Raw genomic sequence first — 25,114 nt, 5'->3', positions numbered from 1 at the left:
GGGTAAGGGCATTACTGGACTGCTGCCAAAGGCCATACCCTAGTAGGGAACCAACTGCCAATCTGTAGATCCTCTTAGCTCTATTCCTCCTCCTTGCTCTTGTTGCCTGTTTTTTCCTGTAAAACAATGAGCAGTGTGGTGACTACTGCAATCGACACAAGATAATATCACCAAGGCAACTATCTTTAAACAAATAAACATCCATTAAAATGGCAAAAGTAGTTTCTTTCCCAAATAGGTTTTATCTTAAACAACTGCAAACACAGTAAATAAAGAGTTCACTTGTGATATACCAGTGGTTCAGTGCTCTGACCTTGTTCCGGTAATCCGATGTTTCATTGCTAAAGAGCTTAGTCATCAAGCTTTGTAATAAATAATATACAAGACAAGACAGTATGTAAACGACTTAAAGCAGGGGTATATCTGTCCCCATCTGTATATTACCATTATTTTGTAAAAATGACAAAAATGTATAGAACAAGCTCTAATAAGTGTTGGGAATGTAAAGAGAAAGAAGGCATGTTTTACCACATGTGGAACAGTAAAATAATCAAAAACTATTGGGAAATGATTTATAATGAGTGGAAAAGAATGTTTAAGATAACCTTTGTGAAAAGACCAGAAGCCCTTTTGCTAGGTATTATAGGTCAAGACTTGCCAAAAGAATGGAAAATGTTATTTATGTATGCTACAACAGCGGCTAGGATGTTACTAGCCCAAAGATAGAAAGACGGCAAGATACCAACAGAAGAAGAATGGCAAGAAAAATTGATGGAATACTCTGAAATGGCAAAGCTAACTGGAAAACTAAGAGATAAGGACAATAGAGACTTTAAAAAGGATTGGGAAACATTTATGTGGTACTTACAGAAATATTGTAAAGAAGTGGACTTACTAGCAGGGTCTGAGTAAACACTTACAATTAAGAAAACAAGCATAGAAATTAAGATGTAATAATGGAAAAATAGCAAAGGATAAGAGGTGAATTGGGAAAATATGGTACAAAAATGATAAGAATACAAAAATATTTAATTAAAATATTACAAAATTAAGGTAGAATAAGATAGGCAGGAGAAACAAATACTTAAAGAACCAGAGGAGGAAATTGAGGGAAGTCATTCATATTTTTTTTTTCTTTTGATAATAATGATTGTGTTGAATATAAAATTGTAAAACTTAATAAAACCTTTTTTTTAAAGAAGATCCTCTGAGTCCCTTTCAGCTCTATGATTCTACAATTCTATGTCATGATGACAGAAGGGTTTAATAGCATCCTGATAAATGCAGAAGAAAATTCCTGTTCCCTGATTATTTATTCTGTTCTATAGAGTCTACAGCATAATTAACAACATAGTCTAGATTTTATGAGGGAAACCAGAAACCTTTTTCTGATTAATAGTATTTAAAAGTATAAACTTTGCCTTTCAGGAGAAGAGGAGGAGGAAGAGCCTGAGATGCCTGTTGGGCCTCGTCCACGCCCAATGTCCGAACTGCACCTCAAGGAGAAAGCTGTGCCAATGCCAGAAGCCAGTGCTTTTTTCATCTTCAGCCCCAGCAACAGGTATTTTGTGGTGGCTGGTTTGTTGTTACATTTGCTAACCATGAATAGCAGATCCAAAGTCACACTTCCATAGTAGTCTGTGAAAGCATGTGTTTTGTGGTGTCCTTAATCTTTAGGATAAATCTTTTCCATGCAAACCCACTGGAAATCTTCATGCTGTAAAGAAATGTCTTTCACTTGCATGAGCCTGGAATACGGTACTTTTTATAAGAAGCAAATCATGAGGAAGATTTTGGAAATATGTAAGAGAAAAAGCAAACTTACTAGTTAATAGGAACTGAGCATGCTAGTTTTCTACATGGTGGGAATATTTTGCACGGGAAAGCATTTGTTGTTGTTGTTGTTACCTGCCCTTCAGCAGATCTCAGGGCCGGTTGTAACAATTTAAAATTCAGTATTAAAAACAGTTTAAGCAATTAACAGTCACAGGAATAGGGTGGGTCCTGAAAATATACACGAGCTCCCATCCACAGTCTGAAGTCCAGGCATAGGTTTGCACCTGACATGAAAACCAGGCATATGAAAACAGGGGTGGATATCAAAAATTATTTAACTTATTTTATCTCAATGATGTCTGAATGATGTCTGAAGGATAAGGTTGTACTTCCAACCCTGAAAACAATCATGAATAAAATATTAGAGGATGGGAAAACTCCAGAATCATGGAAAGAAGCTTTAATAACTTTAATATTGAAACAGGAGCAGATTTGACAAATATTAAAAACTATAGAGCAATTTCATTATTAAATTTGGATTATAAGATTTTTACAGGAATATTAGCAAACAGACTTTAAAAAAATTGATTAGAAGAATCAACAATGACCAGGCTGGCTTCCTGCTGGGAAGACAACACAAGGACAATAATAAACCTATTAGAATATTTGGAAAGGAAACCAAATAAAAGAACAGCTATGTTATTAGTGGAGGCCGAAAAGGCCTTTGACAATGTTTCATGGGATTTTCTACTGAAATCTATTGAGGTAATGAAATTAGGTAATAAAATAAATTGTGGAATCAAAGCAATTTACAGCAACCCGAAAGCCAAATTAATTATAAATAACGAAATAAAGGAAACATTTAATATTGAAAAAGGCACCAGACAAGGCTGCCCATTATCGCCTCTTTTGTTTATCACCATATTAGAAACATTATTAATAGCTATAATGAACCCCAAATAAAAGGTATCAGTTTGGGTAACAGATATTATAAACTCAAACCCTTTGTGGATAATGTCATCATAACTACCGAAAACCCAACTGAGAATATTTTAGAAACATTATAAAAAATGAACAACTTTGGGAAAGTCTCAGGCTTTAAATTAAATAAAGATAAATCCAAATTAATAGTGAAAAACATGGGTGAAGAAGAAAAGAGAGAAATAGAAATTAAAACCGGATTAAAAATAACGAATAAAGTTAATTACCTGGGCATTTGGATTATGAATAAAAATATATACTTATACAACGATAACTGTAAAAAAAAGAGGAGAAATAAAAAGAGATTTGGAGGAGGTTGAATCTGGCAGTGTGGGGCAGGATGTCAATAATTAAAATGACTGTGCTGCCAAAGATGTTATTCTTATTTCAAACCTTACCAATAATTAGTGGAATCAAATGTTTCAAAGATTGGCAAAAAGATCTGGCTAAATTCATCTGGCAAGGTAAAAAACTGAGAATAAAATTCAAATTATTAACAGAAGTCAGAGACAAAGGAGGTTTTGTGGTCCCAGATCTTAAATTATATTACGAAGCAACATGCTTTGTTTGGCTCAAAGAATGGATAATATTAAAAAAAACCAAAATACTTGACATAGAAGGGTGGGATAATGTCTTTGGGTGGCACAGTTATTTGGTACATAATAAAGTGAAAAACCACAGAGGGTTGCTTAATCACATAGTGAGGAAGGCCTTATACAAAGTTTGGGAAAGATACAAAATAATTTTAGAACCCAAAACTCCATGATGGCTTTCACCAGTGGAAGCAATTGCCATCCACAAGAAGAATATGGATAATATTTGGCCAGTGTATAAAGACTTATTAGAAGAACAAAATAATCAATTAAATATGAAATAAAATCGAAAATTCTTTCTAGTAGCACCTTAGAGACCAACTGAGTTTGTTCCTGGTATGAGCTTTCGTGTGCATGCACACTTCTTCAGATACACTGAAACAGAAGTCACCAGATCCTTAAATATAGTGGGGGAGTGGGGAGGGGTATTACTCAGAAGGGTGGTGGGAATGGGTGATAGGCTGATAAGTGTGGAAAACCTGTTGACGACTCTAAACGGCTGCAATTAGTCTTGCAGGGAAAGGCAAGGGGTGAGATGGCTAAAGATGGCTTTGTTATGTATAATGAGATAAGAATCCAATGTCTTTGTTCAAACCAGGTTTCTCCATGGTTTTAAGTTTGGTGATTAGTTGCAATTCAGCCACTTCTCTTTCCAGTCTATTTCTGAAATTTCTTTGTATTAAGACAGCTACTTTGAGATCTTTTATAGAATGTCCTGGGAGATTGAAGTGTTCTCCTACTGGTTTCTCTGTCTTGTGATTCCTGATATCAGATTTATGTCCATTTATCCTTTGGCGTAGGGTTTGGCCTGTTTGTCCAATATAGAGAGCTGAAGGGCACTGTTGGCATTTGATTGCATACACAATGTTGGAAGATGAGCAATTAAATAGTCCTGAGATGGTGTGTTTGATGTTGTTGGGACCAGTAATGGTGTTATCCGGGTTTATGTGGCAGCAAAGTTGGCATCTGGGTTTATTGCAGGCTCTGGTACCAGTGTCCATGTTGAGTCCTGTTTTTGTATTATTGTGGGTGAGGAGCTGTTTGAGATTGGGTGGCTGTTTGTATGCGATGAAGGGTCTTCCTCCCAGAACTTGAGAAAGAGAACTGTCATTGTCTAGGAGAGGTTGTAGATCTCTGATGATGTGTTGTACTGTTTTAACTTGGGAGCTGTATGTGATGACTAGTGGTGTTCTGTTATTTTCTTTTTTGGGTCTGTCTTGCAGCAAGTTCTCTCTGGGTATCAGTCTGGCTCTGTCGATCTGTTGTTTAACTTCATCAGGTGGATATTTTAGTTCTAAAAAGGTTTGCTGTAGATCTCTTAGGTGAGAGTCTCTGTCTGTAGAGTTGGAACAGATGCGGCTGTAACGTAGGGCCTGGCTATATACAATGGATTGTTTGGTATGTTTGGGATGGTAGCTAGAAGCATGTAGATATGTTTGTCGGTCAGTTGGTTTACGGTATAAGGTGGTGTCTATGTGTCCATCCTGTATTTTTATAGTAGTGTCCAAAAAGTGTATTTCTTGCATAGATTGGTTCATAGTTAGGTTGATGGTGGGGTGAAAGTCATTGAATGTCTTGTGGAAGGTGTCCAGGGTCTGTTGACCAACTGACCGTAAACCAACTGACCGACAAACATATCTACATGCTTCTAGCTACCATCCCAAACATACCAAACAATCCATTGTATATAGCCAGGCCCTACGTTACAGCCGCATCTGTTCCAACTCTACAGACAGAGACTCTCACCTAAGAGATCTACAGCAAACCTTTTTAGAACTAAAATATCCACCTGATGAAGTTAAACAACAGATCGACAGAGCCAGACTGATACCCAGAGAGAACTTGCTGCAAGACAGACCCAAAAAAGAAAATAACAGAACACCACTAGTCATCACATACAGCTCCCAAGTTAAAACAGTACAACGCATCATCAGAGATCTACAACCTCTCCTAGACAATGACAGTTCTCTTTCTCAAGCTCTGGGAGGAAGACCCTTCATCGCATACAAACAGCCACCCAATCTCAAACAGCTCCTCACCCACAATAATACAAAAACAGGACTCAACATGGACACTGGTACCAGAGCCTGCAATAAACCCAGATGCCAACTTTGCTGCCACATAAACCCGGATAACACCATTACTGGTCCCAACAACATCAAACACACCATCTCAGGACTATTTAATTGCTCATCTTCCAACATTGTGTATGCAATCAAATGCCAACAGTGCCCTTCAGCTCTCTATATTGGACAAACAGGCCAAACCCTACGCCAAAGGATAAATGGACATAAATCTGATATCAGGAATCACAAGACAGAGAAACCAGTAGGAGAACACTTCAATCTCCCAGGACATTCTATAAAAGATCTCAAAGTAGCTGTCTTAATACAAAGAAATTTCAGAAATAGACTGGAAAGAGAAGTGGCTGAATTGCAACTAATCACCAAACTTAAAACCATGGAGAAACCTGGTTTGAACAAAGACATTGGATTCTTATCTCATTATACATAACAAAGCCATCTTTAGCCATCTCACCCCTTGCCTTTCCCTGCAAGACTAATTGCAGCCGTTTAGAGTCGTCAACAGGTTTTCCACACTTATCAGCCTATCACCCATTCCCACCACCCTTCTGAGTAATACCCCTCCCCACTCCCCCACTATATTTAAGGATCTGGTGACTTCTGTTTCAGTGTATCTGAAGAAGTGTGCATGCACACGAAAGCTCATACCAGGAACAAACTCAGTTGGTCTCTAAGGTGCTACTAGAAAGAATTTATGAAATAAAAGTTTCAACAATAAATGTTGGAGATGCAAAGCTCATAAAGGAACTTTTTTCCACATTCTGGGACACGGTCTATGAGGAGATGAAAAAAATATTATAGTTTACATTCAATAAAAACCGGAAGCATTCCTACTAGGGATTCTAACAAATAACATTCCAAGTGAAAAGAAGAAGAATATTTCTCTATGCAGTAACAGCAGCTAGAGTGCTAGTGGCAAAGTATTGGAAGAATGAGCATATTCCATCAAGAGAGGAATGGCAACGAAACTCTGCGAGTACTTGGAACTTGCAAAAATGACAGAATCAATAAGAAATAAGTCAGTAGATAATGTTAAAACAGAGTGGGAATGCTTCAGTAATTATTTGGTTGTGTTTGGAATAATTCCGTACATAGAGATACATTGTTCTCTCATACTAAGATGAGGAGAAAATATTAAATACGGGGGGGGGATTAAATCAACCGTTATGAGATAGATGGAAGTCAACAACAATTTAAATATGCAAATAATAATAATAATAATAATAATAATAATAATAATAATTTATTTATACCCTGCCCATCTGGCTGGGTTTCCCCAGCCACTCTGGGCAGCTTCCAACAGAATGTTAAAATACAATAATCTATTAAACCTTAAAAGCTTCCCTAAACAGGGCTGCTTTCAGGTGTCTTCTAAAAGTCTGGTAGTTGTTTTTCTCTTTGACATCTGGTGGGAGGGTGTTCCACAGGGATGGTGCCACTACCGAGAAGGCCCTCTGCCTGGTTCCCTGTAACTTGGCTTCTCGCAGCGAGGGAACTGCCAGAAGGCCTTCGGCACTGGACCACAGTGTCCAGGCAGAACGATGGGGGTGGAGACGCTCCTTCAGGTATACTGGACTGAGGCCATTTAGGGCTTTAGAGGTCAGCACCAACACTTTGAATTGTGCTCGGAAACGTACTGGGAGCCAATGTAGGTCTTTCAAGACCAGTGTTATGTGGTCTCGGTGGCCACTCCCAGTCACCAGTCTAGCTGCTGCAGATCCGTGGAAAACCACGGGGCTGTCTGGACTCCATGCAATCGGAGAGGGCGCTTCGGAGCCAAACAGTCAATAGCCCTGGTTAACTCCACATTCCAGCGGGCCACCAGGGAATCAGCTGAAAGGCCATCAATATGGGATAAAGCATCCCCTACCACTCTCTGGAAACCATTTGGATCCATTAAGTGGTGGGGGCAGAGAGATTCAATCCATATGGAAAGGTATCATATATGAGAAATACTACTATAGGACTGAATAGTATTGAATGGAAGAATCCTATATTGTTTTTGTCATTCTCTTTGTTTTGTCTTTTTCTTCCCCCCCCCTGTTTGTTTCTTTTTTTTCTTTTTTATATGTAGAGATGTAAGGTTAATAAGTTTGATATTATTTGATTTATGTAGTGGTTATTAATGCATGTGTCTGTTATCTATGTATTTATTTGTATATTTGAAATAAAAAATAATACAGAAAAAGATTCTCTCTCTCCCTCTCCCTCTCTCTTTGCAGGTTTCGGGTCCACTGCCACCGCATTGTTAATGATAACGTTTTCACCAACTTGATCCTCTTTTTCATCTTACTCAGCAGTATCTCTCTGGCAGCTGAGGACCCTGTCCGACATACCTCCGTTCGGAATCAAGTATGCCTCCCACCCTTCCTTGATCCTTCACAGCTTGTTGAGAATGATGTTCAGCAGCCAGTTGAGGAAAACCTATCCAAACCCCACCCCTGCCTACACTAGCTTCATGTTTGTACAGATAGATACAGCTATATCAGTCCATGCCATTGCAGACTGCACCCCAAATTCATTGATAAATCTCTACATTTAGATTGAATTACACAATTGAAGCTCTCACATTTTGACTTGCCATGATTTTATGTGGCTTCTGGCATTTGGATATTTGTTTGGACAAGGTTTATGTAGTGGAAGGGAATCAAGGAAATTAATGAATGAACAAATGGCACAGAGATGGCAAGCAGTGGCAGGGGGTACAGGAATTTTGTAGAGCACTATAGCAAATTGTGAAGGCACTAAAGACTGTACTTTTCTGTGTATAACACGCCCCCGTGTATAACATGCTCCCTATTTGAGGGGACTCAAAATTAAGAAAATGGGAGGGAGAGCTTTTTGAGGGAGGATTGCACAGAAATATACAAAGCAACCTTTCCTCTTTCCATCACTGAAAACAGCAGCAAATGGACCGCCCAATTGTCACAGAGACAACAAATCAACAACAGCCCTTGCAGCACACACCAATGGCAATCTCCAACTCACAGCAGCAACCTATCCCACGGCCCCACAATGCACTGCCCATGTATAAGACAACCCCTAATTTTGAACATGATTTTGGAATAAAAAAACATAGTCTTATACACAGAAAAGTACAACATATTCTGGTTACTAGAAGCTGCACTACTTAGTTCAGATACTTCAGTACTATATATACTTACTACCAGGCATGCTGAGTTAGGCCCAACGCTGGGGGGGGGGGGCCTGAAGCCCCTTCCTCCCCCTATAGCTGGTGCCCCTGCTTACTACATATTTCTTTAAGGGTGCATCCAAATTGACAGTCATAACCAGCTTGCAGCAATTCCTGGTTAATCTGCCACTTAAGAGTTTTCAGGTTGAAAAACTTTTCTGTGACTGGTCTGTATATATTTTTCCCCTGCCCTGCCTTCATTTTTGTTTTTGTTTTTAAATAAATGGTGAATTTGTGTCATCTCCATGTCACCTATTGATCCAGTCACCTTGTTAATATCTTTTTTTTTTTTTTTGGTAAACAGACTAAGTGCAAGAGGAAAAAGTACAAATGAATGGAATAATCTTAAACAAATATTTTAATGTCCTCAAAAATACGTAACTACATTACAAATTTCATAGAATCATAGAGTTGGAAGAGACCACAAGGGCCATCCAGTCCAACCCCCTGCCAAGCAGGAAACACCATCAAAGCATTCCTGACAGATGGCTTGATGTATATTGCAAATAAGGAAAAGGGACATTAGGATGGGGAAGTACCTTCAAAAGCATATTCCAAGATAATGCTTTTATCTTCATTGGAGTGTTCTTCTTTCTGAGTTATGCAGGACCTTACTTAAGGTCCCCCCTCCCCCAAAAATAAAAAAAATTATTGAGTTTACACTATTTACAGTGGGGAGTCAGACATGAGATTCAAAAAAGCCCGCTTTGAGTTCAGTCTGTAAAAAAATGCAATCGATATGATTAAGGAAGTATGCAGTATGTTAATGTTTCTCTAACTGGGCTTTGGGAGGCATAACATGAAGATAGTTCTTTTGCATTTGGTATTTCATATGCTGCATTATTGGGGAATTTTGAATAAAATGGTAAAAGCCTAAGAAATGTTATTTTGTGGCCTAATATTAGTGCTCAGAAACTGCAGATACAAGCATGCACACAAAGAGCTTAATAAATGTAAGCATTTAAAACATCAATTCTATTCCCACTTGCTTGGGAGTAAACCTAACTCAGTGGGACATCTGAATAAATATGCATAAGAACAGGCTGCAAGATTTTCCTCACCATTAAACATAGTGCTCTCCTCTGAAGCGAACTTAAAAACTGTCTTTTAAAAGTAGAATAGCACAATATGATGTTTGGGTAACTGTATTGCTAAATAAGCCAGGTTGCAAACTAAAAAGCTCCCGGTGTTTTTTTGTTACATAGAAGCTGCATTCAAAATAATAAACTGTAGGTTAAAGGAAACATATCTCTTAACAGGACTATCAGAGCTGGAGATGAGGGAACAAAACATGTTTTCACAAAATATTTGGATCCTCCCCAAAATTTGCATGAAATACCCTTACCCCACTTCAGCAATCCCTTTATGAAAGTACAAAATACAGAACTGAAGAATAAAAGAAAAAAGTGAAAGAAGAAAAAGAGATGCATTAATTGTCATACCAGTCCAGGGGATAGAAAAGAGCTGTGAACCAAATATGACCAGAGTGTTAAACTGGACGCATTGGATTTACTGGATCTGGGTACAGTTGTTAGAGGTCATCAGTGAATGTGGCCCATAGGAATCCAATTGTACAGTCAGCATTACCTAACATCCACACAAAAAACCATCCAATTTAATTATTGGAAGTAAATCAAAGTTACATTGGAAAACATCTTATCCTTTGAAAGATTACTCACATTTTTTAAATTACAAACAAGCAAGGAGTTCTACTTGGGCTCCATTCCCCAAGTTCTTAATATGGAGTTGTTTTGAAGTAGTACAAAACAATAAAGCTTAAATTTGGGATGAAAGATCAATTGAGTGACCCAGCCTTTATTTCTGTCTTGGTTAACAATGGCTCCCGAAAGTACCTTTACACATGTTCTGTCCAATGGGCTTTTCATTTGTGAAGTGATGAAGTTTCTGTACTTCTCTAGAGATGATAACTCTGTAAGGCTTAATCAAACTTAACAGTGGAGTTAAGCCATGAGGAACACAATCACAAATTATACTTCTAACAATGTAGTTAACAGTATTCAGGGAACAGAAGATTTTACTCTAACATAGAGCTCTTTTGGCATCTCATTTGCATAATGTTGAGTAGCAGCTCCACTATAACTCCTGGTCAGTTCAGATGGAGCGAGGATGAATCTTGCAGCCCAGTCTTACCCATGTTTACTCAGAAGTGAGTCTCACTGGTTTGAATGGCAAGTAAGCTTGGGATTGTAAACCTGATAAAATGAAAGAAAATATTTCAAGAGATGGTACTCTGAACATTGTCTTACAGCAACATAGGCTCGATCAATAACTCTTGGGCTTTTTGTACTACAGAGGTGAAACATAAAGTACTTACTATACTCTTCTTATTGACCCTGAGAACATGATACAATTGAATAAATGAACTAGCAGACACTGCAAAGCAGTTTGAAAACACATTTCTTATTTATCTGCAATAGGTACTCCTACTGTAATAGGTACTTGATCGAAACTTGAGCAAAAAGTGTTAATAGGGAAAGGAGTTACACATGTTCTGCCAGAAATCAAGTATATTTATATTTTCTGATTGGAGTTTAATTTGGGAAATGTTATAAATTTCTGTTGTTTGACAGACAAAATAGTGAAAAAAGAAAGATGACATTTAAATGTGCTGCTTGTAGCCTGATCATTGCCTTCGCCAAGAAGTGTTTGTAAGCCAGCTCCTCTCTGTGCCCCCTTCCTCCTCTCCTCCAACTAAAACAGTTGTGCTTTCTGATTTTGAATTGTGTTTTGCTTTTGCAGTGGTCACTCACAGATCTCCACTCCCCCTGCCCCTTATTCCCTTTTGTTTTACAGATTCTCTTTTATTTTGATATATTTTTTACTGTCATTTTCACCATTGAAATTGCTCTGAAGGTAAAGTCCCCATCTTCTCTTCCATTATCTTCTCACTCATGAGCCCACTAGTTCTCTGCTGCTATTTGTCGCTAACACACACGCCTGTTTTTGTCTTGGCCACGCTCAGTAACCACTAACCCAACTGTGCTTATTTTTCAGATCCTAGGCAATGCAGATTATGTCTTCACTAGTATCTTTACATTAGAAATTATTCTTAAGGTAACCAATCTGAGCAATGCACTTCTCTCTCTTGCTTTTGCTTTGTCTTTTGTACCGCTTTAAATCCCTAGTGTGATCTCCACAGACAGGCCATACTTCCTAGCTCAGCAGTAACTGTATGTGCTTTCAAAAGTGGTTCCGTTTTAATATTAAAGTCCCATTGGTTCATATAATTGTTTAGTCCCTTGCCATGTATAATTAACCCAAAAAAGGTCTTATAGCATGGAACACAGTATGTATTCACCACTGTAGCCAGTAATACCTGCTCATCCCAGTGGAAAAAGATGAATTTTTTTTATGGTGAGTCTTCCTTGTGCAGAACTTACACAAAACAATATGTCTTACAAGAAACATACTGTGTAGCCAAAATTTGTGCACCTCGAATGGTGATCCACTAATGTTTGCCTGGAACTGCAAAAATGGGAGGGAGGAATTACCAAGTTCCTGGCAGGCCAGTTAATGGCTGGTGAGCTGCATTCAGTTCTAGATTGGTCAGGCCCTTAATGGAGGAACAGAGGAACACCCTAGAAAGCTGGTCACTAAGAGACAAATTACACATTACATCCCCAATTGCTGCTTTTCCTAGGGAAAGCACCTTCAGGAATGGGGAATTTTCCACAAAAAGCAGGAAGGGGGCATTTAACCCTTACCTTGCCTGCTACTTTTCTACTGCAATGTAAGATATATATATCCTTGCAAAAACTCATTTGGGTCGTTGCATGAGGGTGAAGTGGTTTGGAGTGTTGCACTGGTTAACTACTCCTTCCCCACCCACCACCAGTTTCTCTGCAGTAATTCACCTACGACTCCTCTCTGATGTTAGATGTGCTCCTGTCCTATGTATGGAACCTTTAAACTTAGAGAAAATAGCATTGAATTGCTTCTGTTGCCACTCACTGTATGTGACAATTCCCTAATCCACTCAGACATTTAGTACCTACTGGTTAAATTGTGAAGTTGGAACTTAACTTTAGAGTCTGCTTCTCAAAAAGAACTGTTCCTTAAATGCAAAATTTACTTTTCAAGTCTATGCTGCCTCATTTCAGTTAATAATTGCACCCCAGGGTGACACCTAACCCATGAGGGCTACTTGACAATACACCAAAACATTCAGATACAAAGTAGAGGGCAGAGAAAATAAATATAAGCTCTCTTACACTTTGCACTCATTTAATATTTTAAAGAATAACTAAGGAACACTTTTTCTTTCTTAATGTATAGGTATACCCATTAAATTTGGACATAGATCTACAAACAGCAAAGAAGTATATCATACTCCTCATTCCTTCCACTAATTTACATAGGCACTGTTCAAGCACTTACTACTCTGGGCCTAACTACACATTAATTGTTAATATTAAGCACAAATCATAACTGGGGAGGAAAAGGTTAAACCTTCCCACCCCATATGCTGAAAATCCCCTTGCCACTTTGTATTGATTAAAAAAACTTGAGATGACACGACACATTTAACGTTAGGCCTTCCCCTATCACATATATACATTCACTGTGTCAGTACTGACTATACAAACACAATTAACTATGGAACGGTCATAAGTGTATATTAAAACACATTCCCCAATTGCAATTCCCACGGGTATTAGATTACTGTATCAACTTCCATGCTTTACTCTAAAGATACCAGTTAAATGTAAATAAAAATTCCAATGGCAATACTGCCTTAAACAAAAGCGGTAACCAAGTTGTGCAGCAATTTGCTATGCCAATGAATTTCTTGGCAGGGATAAACACATCTTGTATGGTACTGAAACTCAACAGAGCTTCCCATTCTTATTTCAATGGTGTCTCCTCCTTTCCTTAAGATTGCCATGCAAAATCAAGCCATAAGAAGCATCTTTACTACCTTTGTTATGGCAAGAACCCCCTTCCCTCAACCAACTATATATTTTTGTATAAATTCTACTCAAAGAGCAGAGTTTATACTTCCTTTCTAATTTCTGTCTGATAGATCAGTAGTCAGTTCTTCCTGATGTGATTTGGTTTTTGATGACTTTATATTTAATTTATTTCCTACCCCCCATCAGCACAACTTTAAGCACTGACTGGCTGGAAATTGCTAGGCTTTCTGGCCTGCAAATATCCTGGGTTTGTTGCAGGAATTCAGGAATGCAGCAAAGGTGGTTGGTTCTTCACATTCCAATGAATGTTCTTGTATGACCATTCTTATTTCTGATGTGTATATTCAAATATAAGGGGGTCACACTGAAGTCTTTTTTGCAGGTAATGTTTTCCTTATTGCAATCAGTCATGGCTTTCTATATATTTCTAGCTATATCTTTATATATGAACAATAAACTTACTCAACAAATTAACTGTTGGATCTTTGGGGTTTGCCATACTTCAATAGATAAATGCAAAATAAGCAGACAAAAAAGCCAGGGATACAGCTACTTCCAATTACCAAATGGATGATCTAAAAATGAAGAGGGGACTCAGTGAATATAATTGCTACAGTTATAGATTCTGTGCATTTCTTTACCTGCTGAAGCATACATAAGGAAGAGTATGTATTGGCGTTTGACTTTTTGCTCTCTAGAGGAAAATGTTACGTGAAAAAGCTATTATTGGAGAGCTCAGTTCTGCTCTGATCTAGATAACACTTCTCAACCACTATTTTAAGTGTTCCAAAACTGGAAGAGGTTGCAAATTTTGCTTCAGACCCACCTCAGTTGTAAATACCAGTGTGGAGATCCTTTTTTTTTGCAGGCAGGTGGTAGCCTTTGTGATACTAGTAGTAAGAAAAGTAATCTAATTTGTATTAAACTATATTGACATATCTATAATAGTACGACAGGAGCAGGGATTTAATACTCAATTCAGCCTGAATGAGTAATGCTTTAAAAAATGACAGCCTTGCTAAAAACTGCTAGGTCCTCAATCTAGTAGGCCTCTCTCAGGAAAGTTTCACAAAGATGGGACCACTATGAAAAAAAAACCCTCTTCATCTTGCTATCATTCATCTAACTTCCACCAAAGGAAGTACATAGAGGAAGATAAAAGTAAATGATAATATGTGGAGCTGCTTACATGGGAGAATGTAATTTCCAGTCTATGTAATTTCCAATATGCAATGTAACAACCATTTCTTAAAAGGGCTGGACACTATTTGCAACCTTTCCTTACCTATGTTTCCCCCCTGAATCTCTTCTTTTCACCTCTTTTTTAATGAAACTTTGCACTTAAAACCTTGCACTATTCTGCAATGTTACATTACTCCTTCCTCTGCCTGCTCTAAGCAAGAACTTGTGGCAAGCGCTAACAGCAAAGTTTGTTTGTGTCTCCATGTGATTGCCTGCAGATGACTGCTTATGGAGCGTTCCTTCACAAAGGCTCCTTCTGCAGGAACTACTTCAACATCCTGGACCTGCTGGTGGTTAGCGTTTCTCTCATCTCCTTTGGGATCCAGTGAGTGAGCTATTTTCAGCTGGGAAAATCTAGTGTTTATAAAGAGTGGGGAAGGGGATATGGAACAAAGGTGAAAGTCAATAAAAAAGGGAAGCAGACACACCTCACTAGGGAGGATGTTCCACAACCGCATCACTGAAAAGGGCCTGTCTCGGGGCAAGACCAACCAGGCAGCCCCCAGTGGCAGCACCACCAACAAAGCCCTGCCTGCCAATCATAGGTTCCTAGTTGGTTGATGTTGGGGAAAGCACTCTTTTAGGTACTTGAGTCCCAAGCTGTCTGGTTCCTTATACACATTGAATTTGACCCAGTAGCTCAGTAGCAGAACTTTTAGGACAAGTGACACATGGTCCCATCATGTTGCCCCATTTACCAACCTAGCACCAAATGCCTGTTTCTTAAAGGAGAGTGCAATCCTTCCCAGAACAGTTTTACATCAGACATGGGAACCACTTACACAAAGCACTTCTGCCTTACCAGGATTCAGCCTCATTTTTTTGCCACTATCCAGTCCATCGCTGCTTCCAGACACCTGTCTGACACCTTAATAGCTTCTCCTGATTCTGATGAAATGGGCAGATAAGAGTTCCATGTCATCAGTTTACTTATGGCACCATGCTCCAAATCACTGTATGACACCAGATTTTGAATTGAGCTGTGTGTGTGTGTGTGTGTGTGTGTAGCAGTGTAGCCAGCACCAGGCATAAAAAGAAAGCAGGTATACAGCAATTTTATATCTTCCTATTTATTTAAGCATAGATTATTTGTACTGTGACACCAGTACTCCACAATACTTTCATATTTTTGCAGTTTAAAGGTTCAGGCTGTGATTGCTATGCTAAACCTTTGCTCAGTTCCACAAAAACAGCACAAGCAGAAAGTATGTGGGAATGGCTACCTCACAAATAAGTGACATCAGTGTAGCACATTGCCATAGTGCCATAGTGTATTGAAGGTGATAGTGGGGCAGGGGAGGAACATTCCTTGTATGAACAGTTTTGGGATAGTTGCTGGAAGCTTCAGACAACACACAGATTGCTTCTTTTGCCATGTGGTCACGGCAAAATATTTTGAGAGTGCAAATCACCTTAAGAACATAAATAATTATAAATGCACAATAAAAAGGATGTCTGGCAAAGGTCCCAAATCAGCTAAATAACACACGTATGCAAGACCTCAGTATTATGTTTTTGTATGTGCTGGAAGCCGCCCAGAGTGGCTTGGGAAACCCAGACAGATGAGCAATGTATTATTATTATTATTATTATTATTATTATTATTATTATTATATTATAAAATGGAAATATATATTACCCCTTCTCCATTTTTTCCATTGTGCAAAATGACAACTAAGGCTTACAATTCCTTTTTGCGTTTTTGTAATTTTTTAAAAACCCGAACACCCACATGCATGTACACCTGCATGCATGCTCAGAACAGAATAAGCCACCGGAGCGCATGGAAAGAGTGACTGAAGGGAGTGGGGGAACCCACATTCCAGATACATTCTGTCAAGCTCCTTCCACTGGTGTGGACAGCAAGTGGCAAAATACCAATGCATATCCATGACTGAAAAAAAATGGGAATGCGTGGAAGCTAACATACCAAATGTGCACACAGAAAAACCAGACCTTCGCAACCCATTTGCAATATAAAAACCCCATCTGAAAGCTCACTTAGCTGCAATAAGACTTGCAAACTAGGGATTTGGACCAAAAGCTTCATGGAAAATGTGGGTGTTGAGGAGGGTTTCACTCAGACCTTATCAGTCTGTGTTTCAAACCTGAAGGAAGTGACAGAAATAGGATTCACACATATACTCTGGGAGGCAGTTCAAGCATACAGGACATCAAGTGATAAAGGGGAAAGTCTTTTTTTTAAGTATTTTTTAATTAAAGATTTTCTTGATTTACAAAGATGTGTGCAATGTCTCTCTCGTATTTTTTCCATGTAACATTTTTACAAATCAGTTTTGGTTGTTGAGACATTAGGAAGAAAAGGGGGGAAGTGGTGGGTGGGATGGGGAGATGGGTGGGGTGGGGTGACGATGTTTCTATTTTACTTAATCTATGAAGGGGAAAGTCTTTTGAGGGAACAAGAGACTTGCAGACATCTGAAGGTAATGGAAGTGGAGGTGCAAAGGTCATGGGCAGGAACATAACAGGAAAATAAATCAGAATGAGAAGGGGGAACAAGACTTTTAAGGTAAGGACTAGTAGCTTGTGCTGGATCTTGCAGCAGACAGGAAAACTGTAAGGATTTAAGAAGGGCTGTCTAGTGATTAGAGTAATGAGAGAGATGAATGATTTTTCAGCATAATGCTGGATAGATATTAGGGGACCAAGATGAGATGATGAGAAACACTGGAAAGGAGAAGATTGGAATATTCTTGGTAAGAGATTGCTGTCATGGATCATAGTTTTTGCTGAGGGGACAGAGAGGGCATGGAAATAATCCTAATTAAGAGAAAAGGGATTATAGAACAGCAAGAAAGTTGCCTCTTCAACAAACTGACCCAGCTCTATCAGCCTCTTGAAGTCAGCAGTGACTAAGTTGTGTCTATACTGAATTTGCAGTACTTAGTTCTAGGTAGAAGCAAGCTGTAGGTTGAGTGAAGTGCCTTTAAAAGCACAAGTCACTGGAGAGTTAACTGACATGCTGCTTTCTCTGAATTGGCATTTTGGTGAAGTGCTTCTTAGCACCCTTATCTTACACTGCCCTGCGATGACCGCAGCCCTGCGATGACTGCAGCTTGGCACCATTTTTGTAATATATCTATATTTCATTTGGCAGTCTGTTCCGTCCAAAGGAGTCCCTATTTTCCCCTTTTTGTCAACACAATATTCTATATTCAGTTCAACAACAGAGTAGCCAACAGTTAACTTCCCCTACCCCCCGGTGACTTACTCATAAATTCAGTATCTAAATTAGTAGACTACTAAATTGCAAGAAAAAAGTGCACAATTCCTTTCAAAATTAAGGCTTGAGACAATATAAATGTCAAAAGAATAAGTTAATCCTACTGTGAAATATTACCACCTTCATTAGCCACCATGGTACATCTGCCTTGCAATATACAGCAATCAAATGAAGAAAGACTCTGTTGCCAGGGCCCATAAACTATTCAATAATAAGATGTCACATTCAAGGTTTATGAATGATTTAAAAACATTCTACCAAAGTATATAATTCTTCCATCACAAATTGAATTGCATGTATTTTAGGTTATTTAAATAGGTAGACCATGTTGCCACATTTTTCTCTCTCTATAGTACAGTATCTTGCTAGTGAATGGAAATGCTGTGGGGAAAGTTTTGTGTCTTTTGTTAATGCTAGTCATATATTCTGCAAACTTTTCTCTGAAGAGAACAACCTAGAAGAAAGGTAGTATGATGTAGCAGATAGTGGGGTAGTATTGATCAGTGAAATCTGGGTTCAAGTTCTGAGCAGACATAAATTACCAGTTGTAATGCACATTGAACTTCAACTAAAGCCCACTGTTAGTCCATAGATCATTCCCACAAGAATTGTAAAGCTTGATCTCCTACTGCTGTTCTTTTCCAGGTCTAGTGCCATCAATGTAGTGAAGATACTACGAGTCTTGCGAGTGCTCAGACCACTGAGGGCTATCAACAGAGCCAAAGGATTAAAGGTTTGAAGACATATAAAGATTAGATGTTAACTTGCTTTATGTGGCTTTACATCACTACTCTAGAGGAAGTAGATGAATAAATTGGTTTTCCATTCTCCTGATTTTAGTGGGATATAATGCATATCTTTACTGTGCATAGACAATGACCAAGGGTTCATTGTGGGTGAAAGCTGATTTTGCCCTCAAGGCAACATTGTACTTTTCATTTCTTCATAAGCATTAATGACAGCCTGCCATTTTTATTGCAGAAAGCAGAGGGCACATTTAAGGGCATCACTAGAGTAGGTTTAACACTAGCTGCTGGGGTGAAAGTTTGGTTTTGCTCCATCTTAACATCTTTCCCAGATTTCAATCTACTTACTTTGTCTCAAAGAATTCAGTGAGAGCTGATCTACTCTGGTTCCATTTCTTTATGATCTTGGAATAGGGAAGAACCTTGGAAACTGACTTTTGAGTAGCAGCATGTCCAGCAGTGTGACAGAAGAGGGGAGAATCTGTGTATTGCAAGGATTTCTGTATTCCTGTGCACTGCTCAGGATCCCAGCCAGTGTGGACTTTGGCCATCCTGTGATGGGGCAAAAACTGTTCCACTCTCTCTCTCTCTCTCTCTCTCTCTCTCTCACACACACACACACACACACACACACACACACACACACTTTGGGGTCTGATGCAGCTCATGGGTTCAATTTGCCACAACTACCACTGCTTTGGAGACATAGTGACATTCAGTTGTAGGAAAGACAGACAATTCTACCTATTGTGGCATAGCAAGGATAATGACACTTGCTTTTTGTTTGCAAGTGCACAGTCTACAGACCATGGATTTCCTGTTCTATTTCATAGAGATACCATGTGGATATATAGGAAGATGGCAATATAACAAGATTACATTCATTCATTTATTTACATCATACCCTAAAACCATTTAAAAAGCAACCATTTAACTCACTCGTTTCTGTCTTTCTTTGCAGCATGTGGTTCAATGCGTGTTTGTAGCCATACGTACCATAGGGAACATTGTGATTGTCACCACGCTGTTGCAGTTCATGTTTGCCTGCATTGGAGTCCAGTTGTTCAAGGTATATGCCCTGGAACCTATTTCTCACTTTTTCCTCATTAGTTATTGGAAAACAAGTTGCAGATATCTGTGGGTTGGGGGGGATGAAGCATAGCCTGGTACTCTGCATATATTAAGTATTGTCTCACAGGAATATTAAAGTGACTTACCTGGTTACCTTAAACTTGGTAAAGTAGAGTGTCTGGATGTTCATCTTTGGATCAAGATTTAGAATTAGGGCCGAGCCCAAATTATTCCCTTTCCTGTTACCTTAGACCAGGGATTGTCAATCCAGACTAGTGGCCCCTTTGTATATATATATATATATATTTTAATGGTGGGCACTTCCATCACCTGTGGAGGGATTTTTCTGAATGCCAGGAGGGAGTGCCCAAGTATGTTCTCGCTGTGTGTGCGATTCAAAAAGATGCACTTGGGCAGAGAATGAGGTAGAGGTGTGTGTGGCCTGTGTGTGGGAAGCAGGGAGAGAGATGTAGGCTTATGTGGTCTTTGAGAGATGTGTGCAGTGTGTGGGTGTGGGAGAGGGAGAGAGGTGTGTGTGATCCGTTAGAGAGGGAGGAAAAGATACACTTGGGCAGAAAGGGAGAGGTGGATGTGTATATGTGAAGTGTATTAGTGTGTGGGAGAGATGCATGTGTCTGTGACCTGTGTGTAGTCAGAGTGCGCAAGAGAGACAGTGTGTGCTGTAACAACCTTTTTTACTTTTCCTGGTACTGAGGAATGCTTCCTAATGTTACTGGACAACAGCAGCATTACTTTGTGTGTGGAGGGGGGTGGAATTAACATTATGAGATCTCCATAGACAGGACCAGAAGGACATAGGTGGCTTCCCATGGCAAGCTTGAGGTTGTTTGACTGTGTGTGTGAAACAGGAGGTGCACCACATAATTTAGAATGATTTACCTTTGGAATAAAAGATATTGAGTCTTATGCCATCTTAAAGTTTGGGAATAAAACAAACCTAAAGAATATATTCCTTGAACAATTAGTAAATGCAAAAAAGTCAATGTAAACACAATGTATTTCTATATGATCTGTTGATCCGTGATGGGAGCATGAGCTTAATCATTTTAAAAAGTTGATTTCTTAAAGATGCAAAGGAAAGGTCAAGGTTGTTTTCAATATAGGCACATTTTTGTTTTAAAGAACAATATTGAAAAACCTCAAACTTGCAGTAACCTGCTGAACTTCTCAAACTTGCAGTAACTTGCTGAACAAGTGTACTGGCAAGGCAGCTACAACAAAGGCTCACCTCTCCAAAATGGTATGGGAGAATGTGATGCTAATGACCAATACATAAGATGAAGGTCTACCAGGCTTATATGTTGAGCCTGCTGCTTTATAGAAGTGAGTCATTGGCAACTTACACCCACCAAGACTAATGCCTCAGTGCCTTCCAAATGCACTGTGTCAGAAAGATTTTGGCACCACATGACAGGTCAAAATCTCAAACAAAGAATTGCTCTCTCAAATCTACATTCCCAGCATATTCACACTTAATGTCTCAGTGATGGCTGCATTGGCTTGTTCATGTACGCAGAATGGAAGATTGTAGCATCCCCAAGCACATGCTCTATGGGGAGCTGGCATCCGGTACTAGGCCTGTTGGCAGACTAATTCTGTGTTACGAAGGTGTCTGCAAACGTGACAGGAAGGCTGGCAACAATAACCATGCCATATGGGAAACACTTGTAGATGATCACAGTGCCTGGAGACAGTCAGTCAGATTGTGTATCCACAGCAGTGACCAGATGAGGAATGACCACTGGGAGGAGTGCAGAGAGTAAAACACCATGGTGTACCTGTAGCAGAAAAACTGGATACCTCCTTCTGTCCCACCTGTAATAAAACCTGTCTCTCCCATATTGGTCTCTACAGCCAAAGCAGGCACTTGTAACTCTCAAATGGTTTGACTTTACCCCTAAAGGCACACCCTTCTGTTGTCTTCTGAGACAGACTAGTGCCAACAACTACTACCACCGCCAACTTAACTAGACTCTACTCTAACCCATCTGTGTTGTGACGTCCCACATACAGGCTCTGTAACTTAGTTCAAAAATCAAATGCAAGGCAATCAATATAAGGAATGAGATATGGCCTTGGTCCGAACAGAATGTGGTGAGCAGAGCAACAGCTACATATATTTAACATTTAAGATGCTAATAGATAAAGAAAACACAAAGCAATTATTTTTCCATGAGACACTAAAAATCAGTGGTCAGTAATTAGTGGTGATTTTTCTGTTTTTATCCTCATCCAGGGCAAACTATATAGTTGCACTGATAGCTCCAAGCAAACAGAAGCAGAGTGCAGGTGAGTGCATCATCTCTGATCAGCATTCCATATTAACTGGACTTAATGCAAAAAACTCACTGCTGTATATTTGTTTCTCCTTTTTCCTTCCTTCTCCTAACAGGGGCAATTTTATCACCTACAAGGATGGAGAAGTGTCTCAACCAATTATCCAGGCTCGAAGTTGGGAGAACAGCAAATTTGATTTTGACAATGTCCTCACTGCCATGATGGCCCTCTTCACTGTTTCAACATTTGAAGGCTGGCCAGAGTGAGTACGGTACATAAGGCTAATTCATAAAACCATTTTTATTTGGTGGACTCAAAAGGAGCCTTGAGAATGCATCAGCATGAACAAATTATATCGTCTTAGTTCAACCCCCTTTTTCAAAAGCTCTACAAGAGATTATGACTTTCATTTTTGACACTTAATGAAGCATTCACAAGACAGGTTCAATATGTCAAAACCTGGAAACTTTCTAATGCCATGTTCATATATTGCCTTCTTATGCATGCTTCTAGCAGCTCAGGAAGTATCCTGGATGACAACAGGGATCATTCTTTTATCTTGGGATGCTTCCATACTTGTTGTCTGAAACTGGTGACACAGACTGTACAGTTCAAGGTACTCCTATACTCGTTGCTGTCAGCCTTGTGATTTGCAGAGTCTAGTGTGGACAGAAGCACTCCTCAGATCAGTGTACCCAATCCCTGCAGCTAGGGGCTCCTGGAAGTGCCCTTAGTGTCTGTCTTGGGTTCTCTCCTTTTTTTAGACTGCTGTACCGATCCATTGATTCCCATATGGAAGATGTGGGGCCCATTTATAACCACAGGGTGGAGATCTCTATTTTCTTCATTATCTACATCATCATCATCGCTTTCTTCATGATGAACATCTTCGTTGGTTTCGTCATCGTCACTTTTCAGGAGCAAGGAGAGCAGGAGTACAAGAACTGTGAGCTGGACAAGAACCAGGTAATATAAGTGCTCCATGGTGTAACCAAAGAAATAAAATACATTCCTTTAGCAGGTAATTTTTTTCTAATAGATAAAGTAATGTTTTTGCTAGAAGCTAATGTACAAGCCTAAATTCTGATGCCACATATCTTTAAACAAGTTGATGGTTCTATTCACTGAGGAGAGAATGTTCCTTGTTGGAAATTTTGGCTGGAAGGTGAAGAGATATATTTGATTTTATACCCTGCCCTTCCTCCCAAAGGAAGGCCAGGGCAGTTAACACATGTTTTTGAAATTTTCCTGAAAGTCAGTAATGACGGAGACAGACTCATCTCACTAGGGAGGGCATTCCACAAATGGGAAATGGCCAATAAAAAGGTCCAGTTATGGGTCAATATCTATGACAAATCAACACCAACCAGGCAGGCCTCACCCTCAGTAGCAACATCTTCAACAAGGCCTCAGTTCCTAGGGCTTCCCTATGTCCAGAATTTTCCAGACAGCCAGGATTCGGCCCTTGGAAACAGCACTCAGGCAGAAATTGCTTAAATGTCTGGGGAAAAACGGACGTATGGCAACCCATGTCAGAAGTGCAGATATCCTTTAAAATAGCTCAAAACTCTCTCAACAACTTTTGTGTCTGGATTTTCACTTTTTGAAATATGGAAACCCTATCAGTTGCCATTTATAGGGTCTGATATGGTCCTTAAGGTACTTGGGTCCTAAGTTATTTAGGGCTTTATATGCTAATACCTTGAGTTGGTCATAGTAACTAAGTGGCAGCAAGTGTAGCTTTGAGGACTGGTGACACATGGTCCCATCAGGCTGCCCCACAATGTAGTAGCAGCTGCATTCTACACCACCTGCATTCTGTCCTATATATAACAACTTAGAGATCCAAGAGATTCCATGTTGCACTTCAGCCTTCTTTCACTGGCTGTCTTCTTGGGAGAAAATAGCATTTTTGTAGCTCACTATTGTGTTTATGAAAATATATTCTTATAACAAACTCAACTGATGAGTGCCAACAGGATTCGAGTCAAAACAGAGCCACTGAGAAACAAGAGCATGGTGGAGGAACCCTGAAGATTGCAGGTGTATAATAATAAAGCTAATAAAGAGTGGAATGGAGTATCCTCGAGAAAGGGCATGGCTGACTGGCTGGAATGCTGTATAGAAATATTCCTGTTAGGATGTGAATATACAATGCAACATCTTGTTGCAGGTCCCAAATGCAAACATATTTGAGCCACCACCAACTTATTATAAACACATACTGGGTTGTAGTCTGTTACTTAGAGGAGACCCATTGAAATTAATTGTCATCTTCCTGGTTTGTTGCTGACTACAACGGAGCGCAGATCTAGCCCTCCGGGGAAGATATGAGCTTTGTGGGGGGATAGTGGTCACACAAAGGCGCTGTGGACCTCAAAACCCCCGAAAGGATTTGTTTTGGGTGCATGGGATCTGGCTGTGGTCTAGGCAATCTCTCCTGTCTCCTGGATCGCTCTGTAAAGAGCGGAAAAGAAAGACAGGATTGAGGTGCAAGTGCTGGGATCCATCACTATCTTCACAAAGTGAAGCCTCTGGCTCCGAGTGGATTTAGCAGTAGGCTTTTCAGAACACAAAAAGCCGAAATTTAAACAGAAGATTTAAATTTTGAACGATTTGGACTGATTTGGAAAATATTCAGTGTGAGACGGGATGAAAAAAGGAAGTCCTTCCCAGCTGTGGTGAGACATAATTTGCTTGGAGCTTTTCTATAAGTCTTAAAGTTACTTTTAAACTTTCCCTGCTAAGTGGACCTTTTGTAAGTTAATTCCACCCGTCCCCGATATAATGGGGGTGGGGTGGAGTTTGCTTTATTTTAAGTTTTCTCTTTTTAATTTTTGTATTGAAGTGGACTGCTATTTTGATAAAACTTTGACAAATACTGCTGCTCTGTTTTAGTGCACAATTGATATACTTTCTTACTGGCAAGACCAAGAGTTAAAAACTGACGAA

General features: G+C 39.3%; 1 protein-coding gene across 42 annotated transcripts in view; it reads left to right on the top strand.

Annotated features, from left to right (window-relative positions):
* The window catches only part of CACNA1C (calcium voltage-gated channel subunit alpha1 C), a 487,946-nt gene that overhangs the window by 388,157 nt on the left and 74,675 nt on the right, over window positions 1-25,114 (top strand). For 18 of the 42 annotated variants that reach the window (XM_033162041.1, XM_033162040.1, XM_033162065.1 and 15 more), the window contains 10 exons: window positions 1,429-1,561; window positions 7,657-7,786; window positions 11,442-11,501; window positions 11,643-11,702; window positions 15,022-15,128; window positions 18,693-18,780; window positions 19,755-19,862; window positions 22,122-22,174; window positions 22,278-22,424; window positions 22,927-23,128. In XM_033162041.1, coding sequence (XP_033017932.1) covers window positions 1,429-1,561; window positions 7,657-7,786; window positions 11,442-11,501; window positions 11,643-11,702; window positions 15,022-15,128; window positions 18,693-18,780; window positions 19,755-19,862; window positions 22,122-22,174; window positions 22,278-22,424; window positions 22,927-23,128 — 1,088 coding nt within the window. The remainder of the gene's footprint in view (window positions 1-1,428; window positions 1,562-7,656; window positions 7,787-11,441; window positions 11,502-11,642; window positions 11,703-15,021; window positions 15,129-18,692; window positions 18,781-19,754; window positions 19,863-22,121; window positions 22,175-22,277; window positions 22,425-22,926; window positions 23,129-25,114) is intronic. The other 24 variants (XM_033162082.1, XM_033162078.1, XM_033162080.1 and 21 more) reach the window with 2 other exon arrangements.

The sequence above is a fragment of the Lacerta agilis genome, chromosome 10 (assembly GCF_009819535.1).
Source record: "Lacerta agilis isolate rLacAgi1 chromosome 10, rLacAgi1.pri, whole genome shotgun sequence".
NCBI classification, from domain to species: Eukaryota; Metazoa; Chordata; class Lepidosauria; order Squamata; family Lacertidae; genus Lacerta; species Lacerta agilis.
Note: the sequence above shows the minus strand (reverse complement) of the source record. Positions and strands in the feature narration are given on the sequence as shown.